The sequence below is a fragment of the Neopsephotus bourkii genome, unplaced genomic scaffold, assembly GCF_033783945.1.
Source record: "Neopsephotus bourkii isolate Nb327-2 ecotype Australia unplaced genomic scaffold, CSIRO-AGI_Nbou_v1 NB_1244, whole genome shotgun sequence".
NCBI lineage: Eukaryota > Metazoa > Chordata > Aves > Psittaciformes > Psittacidae > Neopsephotus > Neopsephotus bourkii.
In genome coordinates this window covers 367,420-380,619 of record NW_026901729.1, presented here as the reverse complement: position 1 = coordinate 380,619, position 13,200 = coordinate 367,420, and the positions used below count along the sequence as shown (strand labels likewise).

Sequence of the window (13,200 nt, the reverse complement as noted above, 5' to 3'; positions counted from 1 at the left end):
CATCATCTTTTAAAGAGTAGACAGTGAAGGAGAATCAAATATTCTAGAGTGTCTGGAAAACACATTTCAGTAGTAGATGAGAGAGAAAATAAAGTAAAAATCATTCAGCACTTGTTTGGATTATCTTAGGCACTGCAATGAGAAAAATATCCCCTGGGAATCTCCATTTCCTTGTTCTAGATCCCCGTTAATTTCTGAGCATCCAACACAGCATTATTTTAATTATGAAAAGCAAAATAATATGTCAGCCTTGACTAACTTTAGAGAGTTTTGTGTGGAAAATTTCTGACTCCATTCTTGGAGTGTTTTTTGTATCTCATACCTCTCCCCCCCTTCCTAGATACTTATGAAATGTTACAATCCATCCCAGACACTCCAAGATCCAGTCTTTAAGTGGGATCTGCTGGCACAGTTACCCTTTCTATTCCACCTCAGCTGCAGTTCAAAGGTCAAAGAGATCCCAGCTTTGTTGTCCTAACTACTGCAGACATAGGCATCTCGTTTATATTACTTAATGTTAAAAATCTGACTGAGGCTCCATAGGTAGGTGGTTGGTCTCCAAAGCTCATACAGTTGATACAAAAAGATCAGTACACCATCCAGATAGTTAAAAACAGCACAAAGACTATCCAAGTGCTTTGAAGTGCTAACTATAGGAGCCTCTGCCCTCATTAAATACAGCCTAGAACGACTAGGCTCATAATACAGGCACTTCACTTAGGTAATTAACGTTAGGTGGCGAGAAGGCCATCCTCATTTGGGGATATTTTATGCTAGTGTCTGTCTGTATTCTAAATTGTGAATAACTTCATCAGTGTCCACTGATGCTCCAGTCCAACTCCAGCCTCTGAGTTGCTCCTTTATGGGAGAATAGAAGGTTAAGGGAGCACTATTGTTTGGAGAAGGAACATAAAACCCATGACGGAAGCAGTACTGGCTACACATGTTAAAACGGTGATAAATTCCAAATGTAAGACTTCAGTATTCATTAAAAATCCAGGGATGAGAGTACCTCCCCATAGCTCTGGTAGTTTGCTTCCGAACTGCTTCATAATTCAAGTTTTGAATAGGGTAGAAGAATAAGTAACGTTAAAATTGCTTAAAATAAAGCATTTGATTTTTCAGGGGAATACTCCTGGATTTCATACCTGAAGGGGCAAATCTACTCTTGATGGTAATGAAGAAAGGCTTTGAAAAAATTAATTACTAAAAAGCATCAGTTTACTGGCTTATACTCCCACACACTTTTTTTTTCTTCTTTGATATTTGTATTAAATATGAAGCAATCAAAGCAGCAATCACACAACTAGAGCATACAACAGACTTCTGAAAAAAGCCTACAAGTGAAGTGGGGAGAATGAATATATCCAACTCAGTGACAGACTCTATAGTTTAGTTTCCTTCATTTATAATATCAATCAAGGCCTGCAGCAGTCTATCATCTCTATGCTTGTATGGTTTGGCATTGTAAAAGATATCAACGTAGTCACTGTACAGACTTTCTTCTGAGTCTCTCATCTGGGAGGGCTTGTTTAATTTTTCAAGGGCTTGATAGAAGTGCTCATACGGAATGTTTAACTTCTCACTTGCAGTCTTCTCTGGCAGTCGCTTCTGAGCCATCTGTCTGCTAAAAGCACTTCGCAGTAAATGTAGCATAGCCTCTGATGGGATTTTATCTTCTGCTTTGTCACTGCTACTACTGGTATTTTCTGTGATATTGGGTTTTTCACGCAGGTTCTCTTGTGTGGTATGGTCCTAGAATACATATTAGCATAAAAAAGTTAGGTGACAGAGAAAACCAACTGGATTCAGATTTGCTCTGGTTATCTATTTCTATCGATGTGTGGGTAGATGCTGTATTTTCATTCAGGAGCCACTTAGCATCTAGAAAAGAACTAGACAACTGTACACAAAAGGAGACTATCAAAGCACTATATTCTGTAAACTATCAAATCCCTCCACCACACATCCAACGTAGGAAGTTATAAATTCAGATTCCACATTGGCAGGTTACAACACATCATTTTATAGTAGGATTGCCCCAATCTTAAGAGATACTTCTGTTTGTACTATGGGAGACAGCTCCTCAGCAGTGTAACTGAAGGAAGCTTACACAGTAGTGATGGCAGCTCTGACTGTGTCACATACTGTTGTGCTTCCATATAACATTCTCTGCAGGTAATCTCACCTGAGAAAAGATGGTGAAATATGGCTAAAAGTTGTCCATGACATGTATCATGGAAATCCTGGAAGACTAATGCCAGATACAGATGCACAGAGAAGTTGGTGAGAGGCATAACCTTGTTTCAACAGTGTCTATTATGCCTCCCATACTGACATATTTCTCCCAATTTATTTTCATGTACATGGCTGCTACACCTGCAGACACTTATCTAATGTGTTTAAAGATCATAATCATGTCTCCCTCAATCTTTTCCTTCAAACCCAGCTAAGGAAGGTTAACCCCTCTACACTTTATGGACATTATTGTGATTATGTGATTAATTAAGTATTCTAAAGATGTTGACATAATCAAGTGTTGTGAAAATGTACAATACTACCACCCTATGTATCTAGAAACAAACTGTCACTCTCAGAAGCCTGGAGTTTGTTTAGAGCACTCTACCTGATACGTAAAGCAAGAATGACAAAGGAACTAGCAGCAACACGTCCATTTAAGCAAACCTTCTGAATCAGTGAATCCCTGACTTCTGTCATGTTTTCTGTTACTAACTTCCTGGGAGAACTCCAGCAGGCAAAGCTCCTTTTGGATGTGACTCTTGTTCTTACTAGAATTACATAAATTTAGTGTGTCTGCCCAAGGTGTCTTCCTCCTCCTTGTACCACTCAACTGCATTAGCTATTGAGTTTACTGCTTTAGTAACAATATCCTCTTGCTTTAGTAACAATAATCTCTTACTATCCTAAAACCCTTATATATTGGCATATGAAAACAGAGACTAATAAATATATCAATTGTGGACATGGACAAAATTACAATACAAAACTCAAAAGTGGTTAGGGGCTAGATGACATAAACACAGAATGGGTACATATCTTCCTACTAGCAAAAAAATACCATTTTCTTATAAATCATAAAATAGATAGGGAAAAAAACCTAACTGAACACTACCTCTACAAAATCTGTCATCTTCTCCACTCCTCTTCTGTCGTTTTGCACAGCATTGTAAGATGTGTATGTACGTGGCTGCTTCATATGTTCAGGCTGTGTAGCAGTGCCATGCAAAATCAATTTCCAGTTTACAATCCTTCCTTCATTTTCTATTCTTCTGGACTAAAAGACATGCATGGCATTAGCATAGGTTCTCAGGACATAAGAAGAGGAAACAGGACATTTGATTGTAAAGTAGCCAGAAGTGACTAAAATAAATTATAAGGCTTTCAGTATCTAAATGAAGATAATTATTTATAAGCATAAAAGAGATACATTAGAGACAGGATATATCAGAAAGTGGGATTTAATCCAATGGTTTAACTACTCCAAATATCACACTTTGATGAAACGTAATTATTAATTAATTGTGTGAGCATCAATGGAATTTTGTTATAACACAGAATGCTAAAAATCACTGAAGTAGTATTTTGTGTTATTACTATTTATTCACTAGGCCATTCCTTGGCAATTTCCTCGCAAAAGTTACCACTGGACCAGTAATTTGGAATAATATTCTTCAGTGATGTACAAAGACATCTGAAAGACAGCTTTAGGTCCATTAGGTTTGGCAGTGGTATTTTAGCAGTAGAAAATGGAAGAGACAAGTACAGAGACTGCTAAAATTTTATTTTACCAAAGCTTCTTTCAGAAATTTTGCTCTACCATTTAGTGACTGAAGCCAGAGACAGAAGCTCTTCTTTCCTAACAGAAGTCTATACCAAAGTTAACATACACAGCTCAAGTGATAACTAAGCTGTGAGTAGCTGATGGGAATCTGTGATTTCTGCTTATTTCAGGAATCACAAAACACTACAAGCTGAAGAAAGAGTACATGACATCTTGAGGACAAAATGCTTGGTTTAGTATAAGTTTCAGAAAACTCGCAGTTGAAAACTGAAAATGAGAGATAATTGCAAACAAAATGCTCTAAACTTTAAAAAAAATGCACTATATTGATTACAAAGAGCAGGGTATCTGTAACCATGGGGTTATCTATAAGCCTGCAGGAATAACACCACACTGTTGACACTGATATTTATTTCTACCGCCTTGCCCATCTGCTTAGTACTTGGCATTATCCTCCTGTTTACAGTCTGAGGCTAATAGGGACTGGAGGTTCAGTGTCTGCTAGGAAGCATTCAGTTTCTGGCAGGATCTGACCCCTAATGACAAGCTTATTAACAGACAACTTCAGTGAAATCCTCCAGAGATGAGTGTGCTTGATCACTCTCTCTTTGAAGAGAACAATTTTTCAGTTGCCTATCAAGCAGCTTTATTCCAGTGTCTTGCTGTTGTAATCCATATCCCCAGGTGGTTCTAGTAAACTTATTTATTTCCTATCTGTAGATTCCTCGTCTTTAATCCTTAAATGTTGTTCAGCAGTAATTACTCAAAGAAAAAAGTTAGGGAAAGGTATACATCAGAACACCTCTCTGAGGTTCATTTTCGACTAATGAATTTCGCATGAAATTCATTAGTTCAAAAAGTTTACTCAAAGCTCCACATCTTTAATACAGATGGAAATTTAGTTTGAATGAATTCTTGTAGCTTGCTTAATGAGAAGAGTGGTTAATGATCCTTTTACCTGTGTTAGCTTCACGTAGCTAGTTAACATACAGACATACTTACCATATCAGTAATTCTTAGAACCCAAGTGCCTGTTGGATTCTCTCCCCATGTGTGAACAGACATGAAGTCCCAGTTCTTAAAGCCATTGGGAGATCTATCTCTCTCTCTCTCAGCCAGTAAGACAGTGCTGGTCCCTGTATTAGTGCAAGATCAACATTAGTGACTGTTCATGTGTGACTGCTTTTACTCTTCACGTTGCTCAGCTTGTACATTATCTAGTGCATAGATAACCTGGAAAATGCACTATTGCATAATGGCGTGTGGAACAGGAAATGTGTTACTTCTGATCAGTGGTTCCTTTAGTTATTTTCACAGCAGTATTTAACAGCATAAAAACTATCACATTAGATCATGCTAAAAAAGTACATCTTGCTTAGTGTTCAATCTCCAACAGAAAAAAGCAGTGGATGCACATAAAGAAACATAAGAAACAGAGGTCAGATGCAATCAGCCTTTTCCACTGGTGAGTGAGACAGAAGTTCTGAAGGCAAACCAGTTTACACTGTATTGTGAAACCAAAGCCTTATCCTAAATTTATCACAGTTGGGATTTTTTTGTGTGAGTTACAGCCTGAGACTTCAACATGGCGAAAAGAATATGCACTGATATTATTATAACAAAAATGCTGCAGTTCACAGAATATTTCTGCAGCAGAAAAGATCCTGCTGCATACTAGGAAATTTCTTGTGCTTTTCTGCATATAACAGGAGAGCAAGTGAGTTATAGTTGCATAATAAAAAGCAGAGAAGCCCCAGGGAGCCTGATCACAAGCTATAAATATATTTAAAGGTAACACCAGAAATACAGAGAAGGAATGACAAACATTTGGTAGTACTGTTTTGCAGAAAAGGGAAAGAACAGCAAGAACCAAGGGAAAAATAGCTTAACCATGAAGGAAACATGATACTATAGTGGAGGCAGCAGCACTTGACTATCTCAGCTAAACTCTTAGAAACACATACAAAGATGAAGAACATATTACTCTCATCAGTCTTTCAAAAAGAGGTGTTTTTCTAAGATGAAGCCATGCTTCCTACAGATTAGCAACAGAACAGTGTTCTGGGAAAGAAATACCTCTATAAAAATAGAGAAAGAGTTACCATTCCTGTCATCTCCATGAGGTACCTAGAGACAGCGTATATATTTACTCCCAAACTAAAACTTAGATAAGATGGAATTAGACTTGAAAATACCACCAAGAGTCAAGGGTAAAACACCTCACAATGACCTTGCTCCCGTAGGACAAAAGGTAGACTCAGAAAAGGAAGAATTAAGGTTAGGCTTAAAAGGAATCCCAGACAAGGTAGAGTTTTGAAATACACTGCATGCGGAGTATCTTAACCCTACTCCCTACTGAGATCCTACAGTAATAATATAAATGAAGACTCTAGTAGTTTTTCTCTGAATTACTAGATTAGCCTTTAATTTCAGTAAATTAGATCAGCCTCATGTTTAAATTCATACATGAACTCCTGTCTTTCTCCTTCTAACACCAGTTCATCTAACAGATCTTACTCTCTACCAAGTTGTTCATACTAATTCTCTCTTTTTTTTTAATTCTCTTCATATTGTTCTTCTGGGCATTGTCAAGATGGCTTGCCATATTCTAACACATTTAGTATAGCTATACAAAGGTGCTTGACAGAGACACCATGTTATTAAATACACCAGTGGGAAGACACAGTTACACAAAATCTAGGGAGTCAGATTTCCTCAGTTTTCCATTAGTCTGTTTAATTGTAGTAAGGCTGATAAGCACTATTGAACTGTAATTTGTTGTCTTCCAGGAACTCTCAGTTTTTATAGGCCCTTTTGCTAAACAAAAACCTATTATAAAGAGTGCCTTCACTTTCTGAAGTCTGATTTTCAAACCTTTTGTCACAGATATAACCCAGAACACATGAAGGCTAAAAAAGGGTTTCAGAGAACCAGTTTTCTGGTTCCCAGGGTGCTTTGTACTATGCTCTCCCACTGAAGGTCACTACATTTGTGTGATGATGTATTTAGCTCTTTTTAAACCACTGAAAAACAGGGAGGTTGTTTTTAAGGAAATAAATTTTACACACCACAGCAACACAAACAAAGTGTGTAATGGCCTCCTGTACCTGCTGGAGATACCAGAGTGACATGAAGATCACCTCTACGGGAATACTCAATCGTTGCCTCCAGCTGCACATGCTCCAGAGATGCAATGAAGTTTTCTTGACCCTCGCAGGCTTTCGTGGGAATTTCAATGATGACTTCCTCATTTGCTCTTAATAATCTGGCAAAATTACAAGAGTTCTTTGATCGTGCATAGAAACTTTTGATTCTGGATCATTATGTTAAGTGCAAATGACACATTTAACACCCATTTCAAAATTATAAGAAAGAAAGAAGTAAAGACAAACTGTACATTCTTTTTTTTTTTTTGAATGCTCCAGTAAAAGCCATGGGGAGCTCTGGAAGCACAGATAATACTTAAGTGGACCAAATGATAAGAGCTGCTTAAGACAGACTTGTGCAACATACCCTGAGAGCAAGCAAGTCTGACAACTGAGGGTTTCTACCAAAACTTTGTTGTCCAACAGAGACTACAGAATACCAATCTTTGCATCACACGACTATATCAGGCTTAGACTTAGTTGCCTCATTCAAACATTCAGAAGAGCTGTTATCATGGAGTTAAAATACTGCAGCAGACACAGCTGTTTTAACCTTTTGTAGACAGCATCATCTCAAGAAGGAAAAGCTAACATCTGTACAAAGAGCTATTATGCAAACCTCTCCCTGTACAAATTTCATTACTTCTAATGAGAATAAGGTATCCAAATCTCCACATAAATTATTCTAAACTCAGAATAATGGGATCTTTGTTTTTATAATGTAAGATAGAGGACTGCAATACACATACATAAACAGAAAGTATTACATACATCAGTACTGGGTCAACAGTCTTTGGAAAGGAGAGCTCACAAAAGTAAATTGGTAGCAAAACAGTATAAATAATAAGGTTACCAAGAAGTGACACTCCAAAACACAGTAATATATTTCTGCAGAAAGATTTTTAATGCACTCACACAGTATAATTTCAATCTTTGAAATAGCTGTGTTTTTAATAGACAACAAATCTGTAAGTGAACAAGTGGAGACAAAAAATATATCCTTCTTAATTAACCAGCTTAGTGACTAATTACAACTTACCTGCATGTTGAGCTCAGTTAGGCCGACTACACTGGGAGCACTTCTGAATGTGGCTGGTAAGTCTTTTTAGTGAGCCTTTGAGATTTGTGTTTCATGAGAGACATACCACATGTGACTAAAGCTCAATCTATCACCTTGACTTCAACATGTACTGTGCCTACCACAGGAGAAGAATTGCTAAGACCGATTACAGATTTTTAATTTTTTTTAAATCCCTGGGAGTCTTTGGTATCTTTTTACCCATCTTCTGACAGCATTCTAAACATTCATAGCTTACTTGATTGGTTTCAGTCTCACAGCATCATCCATCCATACACTGGCTGCACAAGCAGACATAATTATCTTTGTTACAGCTTCATGCTAGCAATTTACATCAGTCTTACACTAAAAAAACCAAGCAAAGAAATGCTCCTTGCCTGCCCCTGATGAACGCAGTAAGGTAAAATTAAATGAATCAAAAGAAATCTCTTAGTCTGGTTCAGAGCAATCTGTGCAGAATACTATCCTTCAGGCTTTAATAAACGAGATATAAGCTTAGTTACTGCAATGCAAATTCTTACCTTGGTTTAAAGCTTTTGTCTTTGACAATACACTCTCTCTTTTCTGGTACACCTTTCCATCTCTTGGGATCAGCTAAATCTACCAAAGCATTGGCGTTGAGTAGTCCAAACCCAAATCGACTGTTGACCATCAGTCCCGCTCCATTCTTTTTCCATCCTGGATTTCCAGCCAGTGGATCATATTCTGAGGTCCACACTACCAAGTGCTGCATATCCCTCCATGTTAGATTCGGGCTGTTGAGAAAATGTTCCTCGTTAATTGTTTCAGGGCTATTTTTTTCTCAGTTATTATTATAGTAATAATAGTAATATATTATCAATAATAATATATTACTAATAATTACAATTATAATAATATCACATATAAATAATAACAATAATAATGTGATTATTAATAATGATATGATTGCATTATTATTATTATTTAGTTTGCGACAGAATCTGATTTGAATGTATATGGTATTCCATTATTTAAAAATATACAGGGCTTAAAATATACATGCTCATCCTCACAATGCTTCTTCAGGTAGACAAGGTTTCCGTGTAAATGAAGAATAGTTATCTAGCAAAATTAAGAGTCAAGTTCTTCCAAATTATTCAGGCATTTCAGTATGTCCCATCAGTCTTTATGAGACATGGACTTTGAAACTTAAATGGGGATTTGATTTCTATCTGTGGTTAACTCTATGGCCCTATGTATCTTGGATTATGCCATCAAAGGAGTATGCAATGGGAACTGGAGCTGAACCCACACCATTCAAGCACTAAGCCTATGCCTTAATGCATGATGTGTTTTCTGTGAAAAAGCCATTGTCTTGTCTTATCCTGTTCTTTCTTATCCTCTTTAAGTCCTACATTCTGACTACCAGCCCTAAAGGATCTGAACCTGCCTGCTCCCAGCCTGCTCTGACAGTCAAGGTTGGGTACTTTCCATTTTAAGTCTCATCATCAGCAGAAAAGCTTCAGTAAATTGACTAAAGACTTGATTTAAACTCCTCCAACCTATTGTCTTCAAATTATGTTCTGATACATGTGCAACCTCACTGCTTTGAAGTGCAATTGACAGAATTCAGTGAAGAATTGGGGCCAATGCATGAAATGGACTAAAATTCCTCTGCCATAACATATTACTTATTTTGGTTCTTCTTTGCTCAGAAGGTGTTAAGGCAAGTAGCTGCTTATTTTTTGTCACCAGCCTGAGCAAGTCTGACTGACAAAAAGCGGAGCTGCAGCATGAGATGGTGCCACTTCATACAGACAACACTTCAGGGAAGATGGTGGGGTGGCCGAGAAAGATGAGTTTCAAAGGTAATTGTGTGGCATCTTACTTTGCTTCCAGTGCCAAAGCAAAAATTCCTGCTGCCAGTGGTGCAGATGCAGAGGTCCCAGTGTGAGTCTCTGTACATTCATTGTGAAGATCAGCACTTGTCTGAGCAAAAAAACAAGTGCATGAATAAACAGTTGCAAATACAGTCATATCCACACTCACAAGCATAACCATGTATCCTTTACTTGGTTACATCAATACATTCCTCACCAGCACAAAAGTGATGGATGCTTGAATCTGTTCACTTCAACTATAATTTTTGTATCAAAACGCTTTGTGTTGGAACAAAATACTCCCACACTAAGTATCTTATTTTATTCTCAGGTTTCACAATAAGTGTTTCAGGCTTACTGGTGAATCATAAAAACAGATCATTGTGTTGGGCCTAGAACATTTAAAATCACTGCTTGCTAGAAAATTATTCATAGGATTAGTATTGGTGTTCTGCTCCCTCTTCAGCAGAAGAACTATAATTTGCAATGAAACATGTGCTTTATTTGGAAATTAAATACCAAGCTCTTTTACCCATGTATCTGCGTCTCAGGTATGAAGAGAAACCACTTAGGAAGGACACATCTCCTGGCTAACTTGGAATGACATTTTAATCCACATCAATGTAGTTTATAGTAAAATTAGCATCCACCAGGGCTGAACAGAAATTAGAAGTACTTCAACATTATTTTATCACATGAACTTCCTTCAGTACAAGTTATTTCTTGCACAGTAATGAAAGCATGCAGACTGATATGCCTGTTTGCTGAGTACCTTTTAAAGGTTTGGAAGCAGTATATTGCTGTCACAATCTTACAAAAGGTAATGGCAAGGTATACAGAGATAGTGACTCACTAAATTCAAAGGTTCTTTTTGCCTCTCCTCTAAAACTCCCTTCATTTGCCCTTTCTGAAGAATGAGACCATATAAAGCTTCATGCAGAGACCTCTGCAATACAAACAGCAGGCAAATTCAGCAAGCTGATTTAACTGGATCAACACAATGATTTTGTTTAGCTCTTGCTTACAGTGTAAGATGTTCCAGGAATGCAATCACTTTTTGAATCACAAACCCCTCTGTTTTCCAAGACAAAAGCACTAAGCATGTAGCACATAAGACAAAGTAGGTACTAGAAAACAAGCATTAAGAGCTCTCACTTGTTATTTGCATATGAAATACATTTTTATGTTTGTTCTGAATCTGGTAAAAACAACCTACAATTCTTTGGTCTGTATAATCCCCACTGCTGTATGCTGTGGCCAGAGTTGAAGAGCACTTCTCTGCATACCAGGGAGAAAGGCCCTGCTGAGAAGCACTGCTAATGGAAATAGTGTAGATACTATCAGTGTAACCATCACAGTCACAGTTGTCACCCTGACGGCCTCCGTTCCCAGAAGCCCATACGAAAATGGAGCCTTTCCCATTTCGGCCCTAGAGAAAATGGAAATGAGCAGTTATCAAAGAGATTTTGGTCTCTGTAATGTATTCTCAACAACCTCTCCCCCCAAAAAAGCCTGATAAATAAAACATTTTCAGATAGGACAGTTTCCCATGTGCACCGTAGAAGACAGAGACAGAAGAAACCAGCTACTTGAGGTATCCTACTACACACCCTACAGTACATATATTAGTTTGACTGGTCGAGGGTTAGTGTTCAGCAACTTTCCTCAGAATAGGTTTTTAAGTTAAAAAACAGAATCTGTGTTCAACGGGTAAGTTTTCCCACACACTGATGTTTTAGTTCAGACTACTTCTATGAAAAAAAAGCCTTTTTTTTTTCTTAAGAAATGGGAAGTAAAAACTTATGTATTTCACTTATTTCACTTGCCTTTCCTGCAATCATGGAGGTATGTGTAAACAGTATGAATGATGCACATGATAAGACTTTTCCATCAATTCATTTTTTTGTAAGGAAGCCTTTCATGGTTGGCCTTTACTTGCTGAAACACAGGATACCAGCAAGCACATCTCACTGAAAATCCTCCTACAGGACTATGGGCCACCAGCACCACTCTCCAGATGTAACCATGTTCATCCCCTGCTCTGGTCTCCAGTACGTAAAGACGGAGCAGCAGTTAACAACTGATGCTGGCAGCTGACAGCATGTAAAGTATCAGAGCTATCATAGAGGAAACATGTATTACCTTATCCAGTCTTAAGCTGTGCTAGTTTCATATGAAGAGCAAAAGTTCATATGTTGCTCATTATTGACTTATGCACATTCATTAGAAACAGCAGTTACATACAAATTTTTATCATCCCACTCAGATGAGATTTGAAATTATTCATGGAAGTGTTAAGACATTTGCAGCACTTAAAATATCAAAAATAAAGAAAAAGCAAACTGCACTCTTTGTCATACAACTGTTAAAATGGGAAGCACAAGCTATGTCAGTTAAAGAAAATTAGATAGTATCTTACTTTGAGAATAAAGGCTGCAGTCCAGAAAAGCACCGGTATATGTAAATACTTGCTTTGGTTTCACTTAAGAGTACTGCTAATGCCTCTTAAAACACTTAAGACTAAGCATACACTCCAGCAATGAAGGTGACAGGGATGAAAGTCACTGGTCACCCCAACTCTGTCTGACTTTAAGCCGAGTGGAGATCATGAGATCCTTGCCAAAGGAAGCCTGACAAATGAATGGTCAAATTTGCTCCCCTTGAGAAATAATATGAGCTGTAAAAAAAGCTACTTTCTTCACCAAGGAACCTGATTTTTCAGAGTAGGCCCACTGAACACTTGCTCCCTAATTACTGCCTTTAATTCTCCCTCTTCTCTTGCTGCCAACCTATGGACTTTATCACCAGCACACTCCTCTTGGTCTCCAGTCTTCGCTCAGAGTATGCCTGTCAGCTGTCACTCTTCTTTCTTCTCTCCTCCTGTCTGCTGACGTTAATTGCCCTTCTTCCAAAATCCACTCTTTTTGCTTCTGTCCTTCAAGCTTCCCTCCATTTCTCTCCTCTCTCTGAATCTGTCTTCCTCTCTGTATTAGTACCTGTCCATCTTTAGATACCTTTTTACCTCACTGGCAAGAGCAAGGTAGTATTAATACACCCCCAGTAGCTCTCAGTTTGTACGCTACTTATCATCCAACCAGATCTAAAGAGGATAACATGAAAAAGAACTGTAAAAACATTTGTTTCTAATTCTCTTCATCATGTGTTTTTACAATCTTCCTTTTAACTGGATCGTGGTATGCACCGATTTATAAACTAATGCAATTAATACAAAACAAGTCCAACCACAGGGTGCTGAAATGCATCACTATTTCACACAGCAAAATATTCACAAAGCAGAAATTTTATATTAAATTGGATAGGCTTTCAGTGCGG

At 37.7% G+C, this 13,200-nt stretch overlaps 1 protein-coding gene across 2 annotated transcripts in view; it reads right to left on the bottom strand.

Annotated features, from left to right (window-relative positions):
* Positions 1–338: 338 nt before the first annotated feature.
* Positions 339–13,200, bottom strand: part of PCSK1 (proprotein convertase subtilisin/kexin type 1) — a 28,387-nt gene continuing 15,525 nt past the window's right edge. For both annotated transcript variants that reach the window (XM_061364638.1, XM_061364639.1), the window contains exons 8-14: positions 11,084–11,296; positions 9,876–9,976; positions 8,548–8,781; positions 6,910–7,067; positions 4,805–4,938; positions 3,134–3,295; positions 339–1,755 (exon numbers count right to left, since the gene is read on the bottom strand). In XM_061364638.1, the coding sequence (XP_061220622.1) occupies positions 1,393–1,755; positions 3,134–3,295; positions 4,805–4,938; positions 6,910–7,067; positions 8,548–8,781; positions 9,876–9,976; positions 11,084–11,296 (1,365 nt within the window). In that variant the 3' untranslated portion in view covers positions 339–1,392. The remainder of the gene's footprint in view (positions 1,756–3,133; positions 3,296–4,804; positions 4,939–6,909; positions 7,068–8,547; positions 8,782–9,875; positions 9,977–11,083; positions 11,297–13,200) is intronic.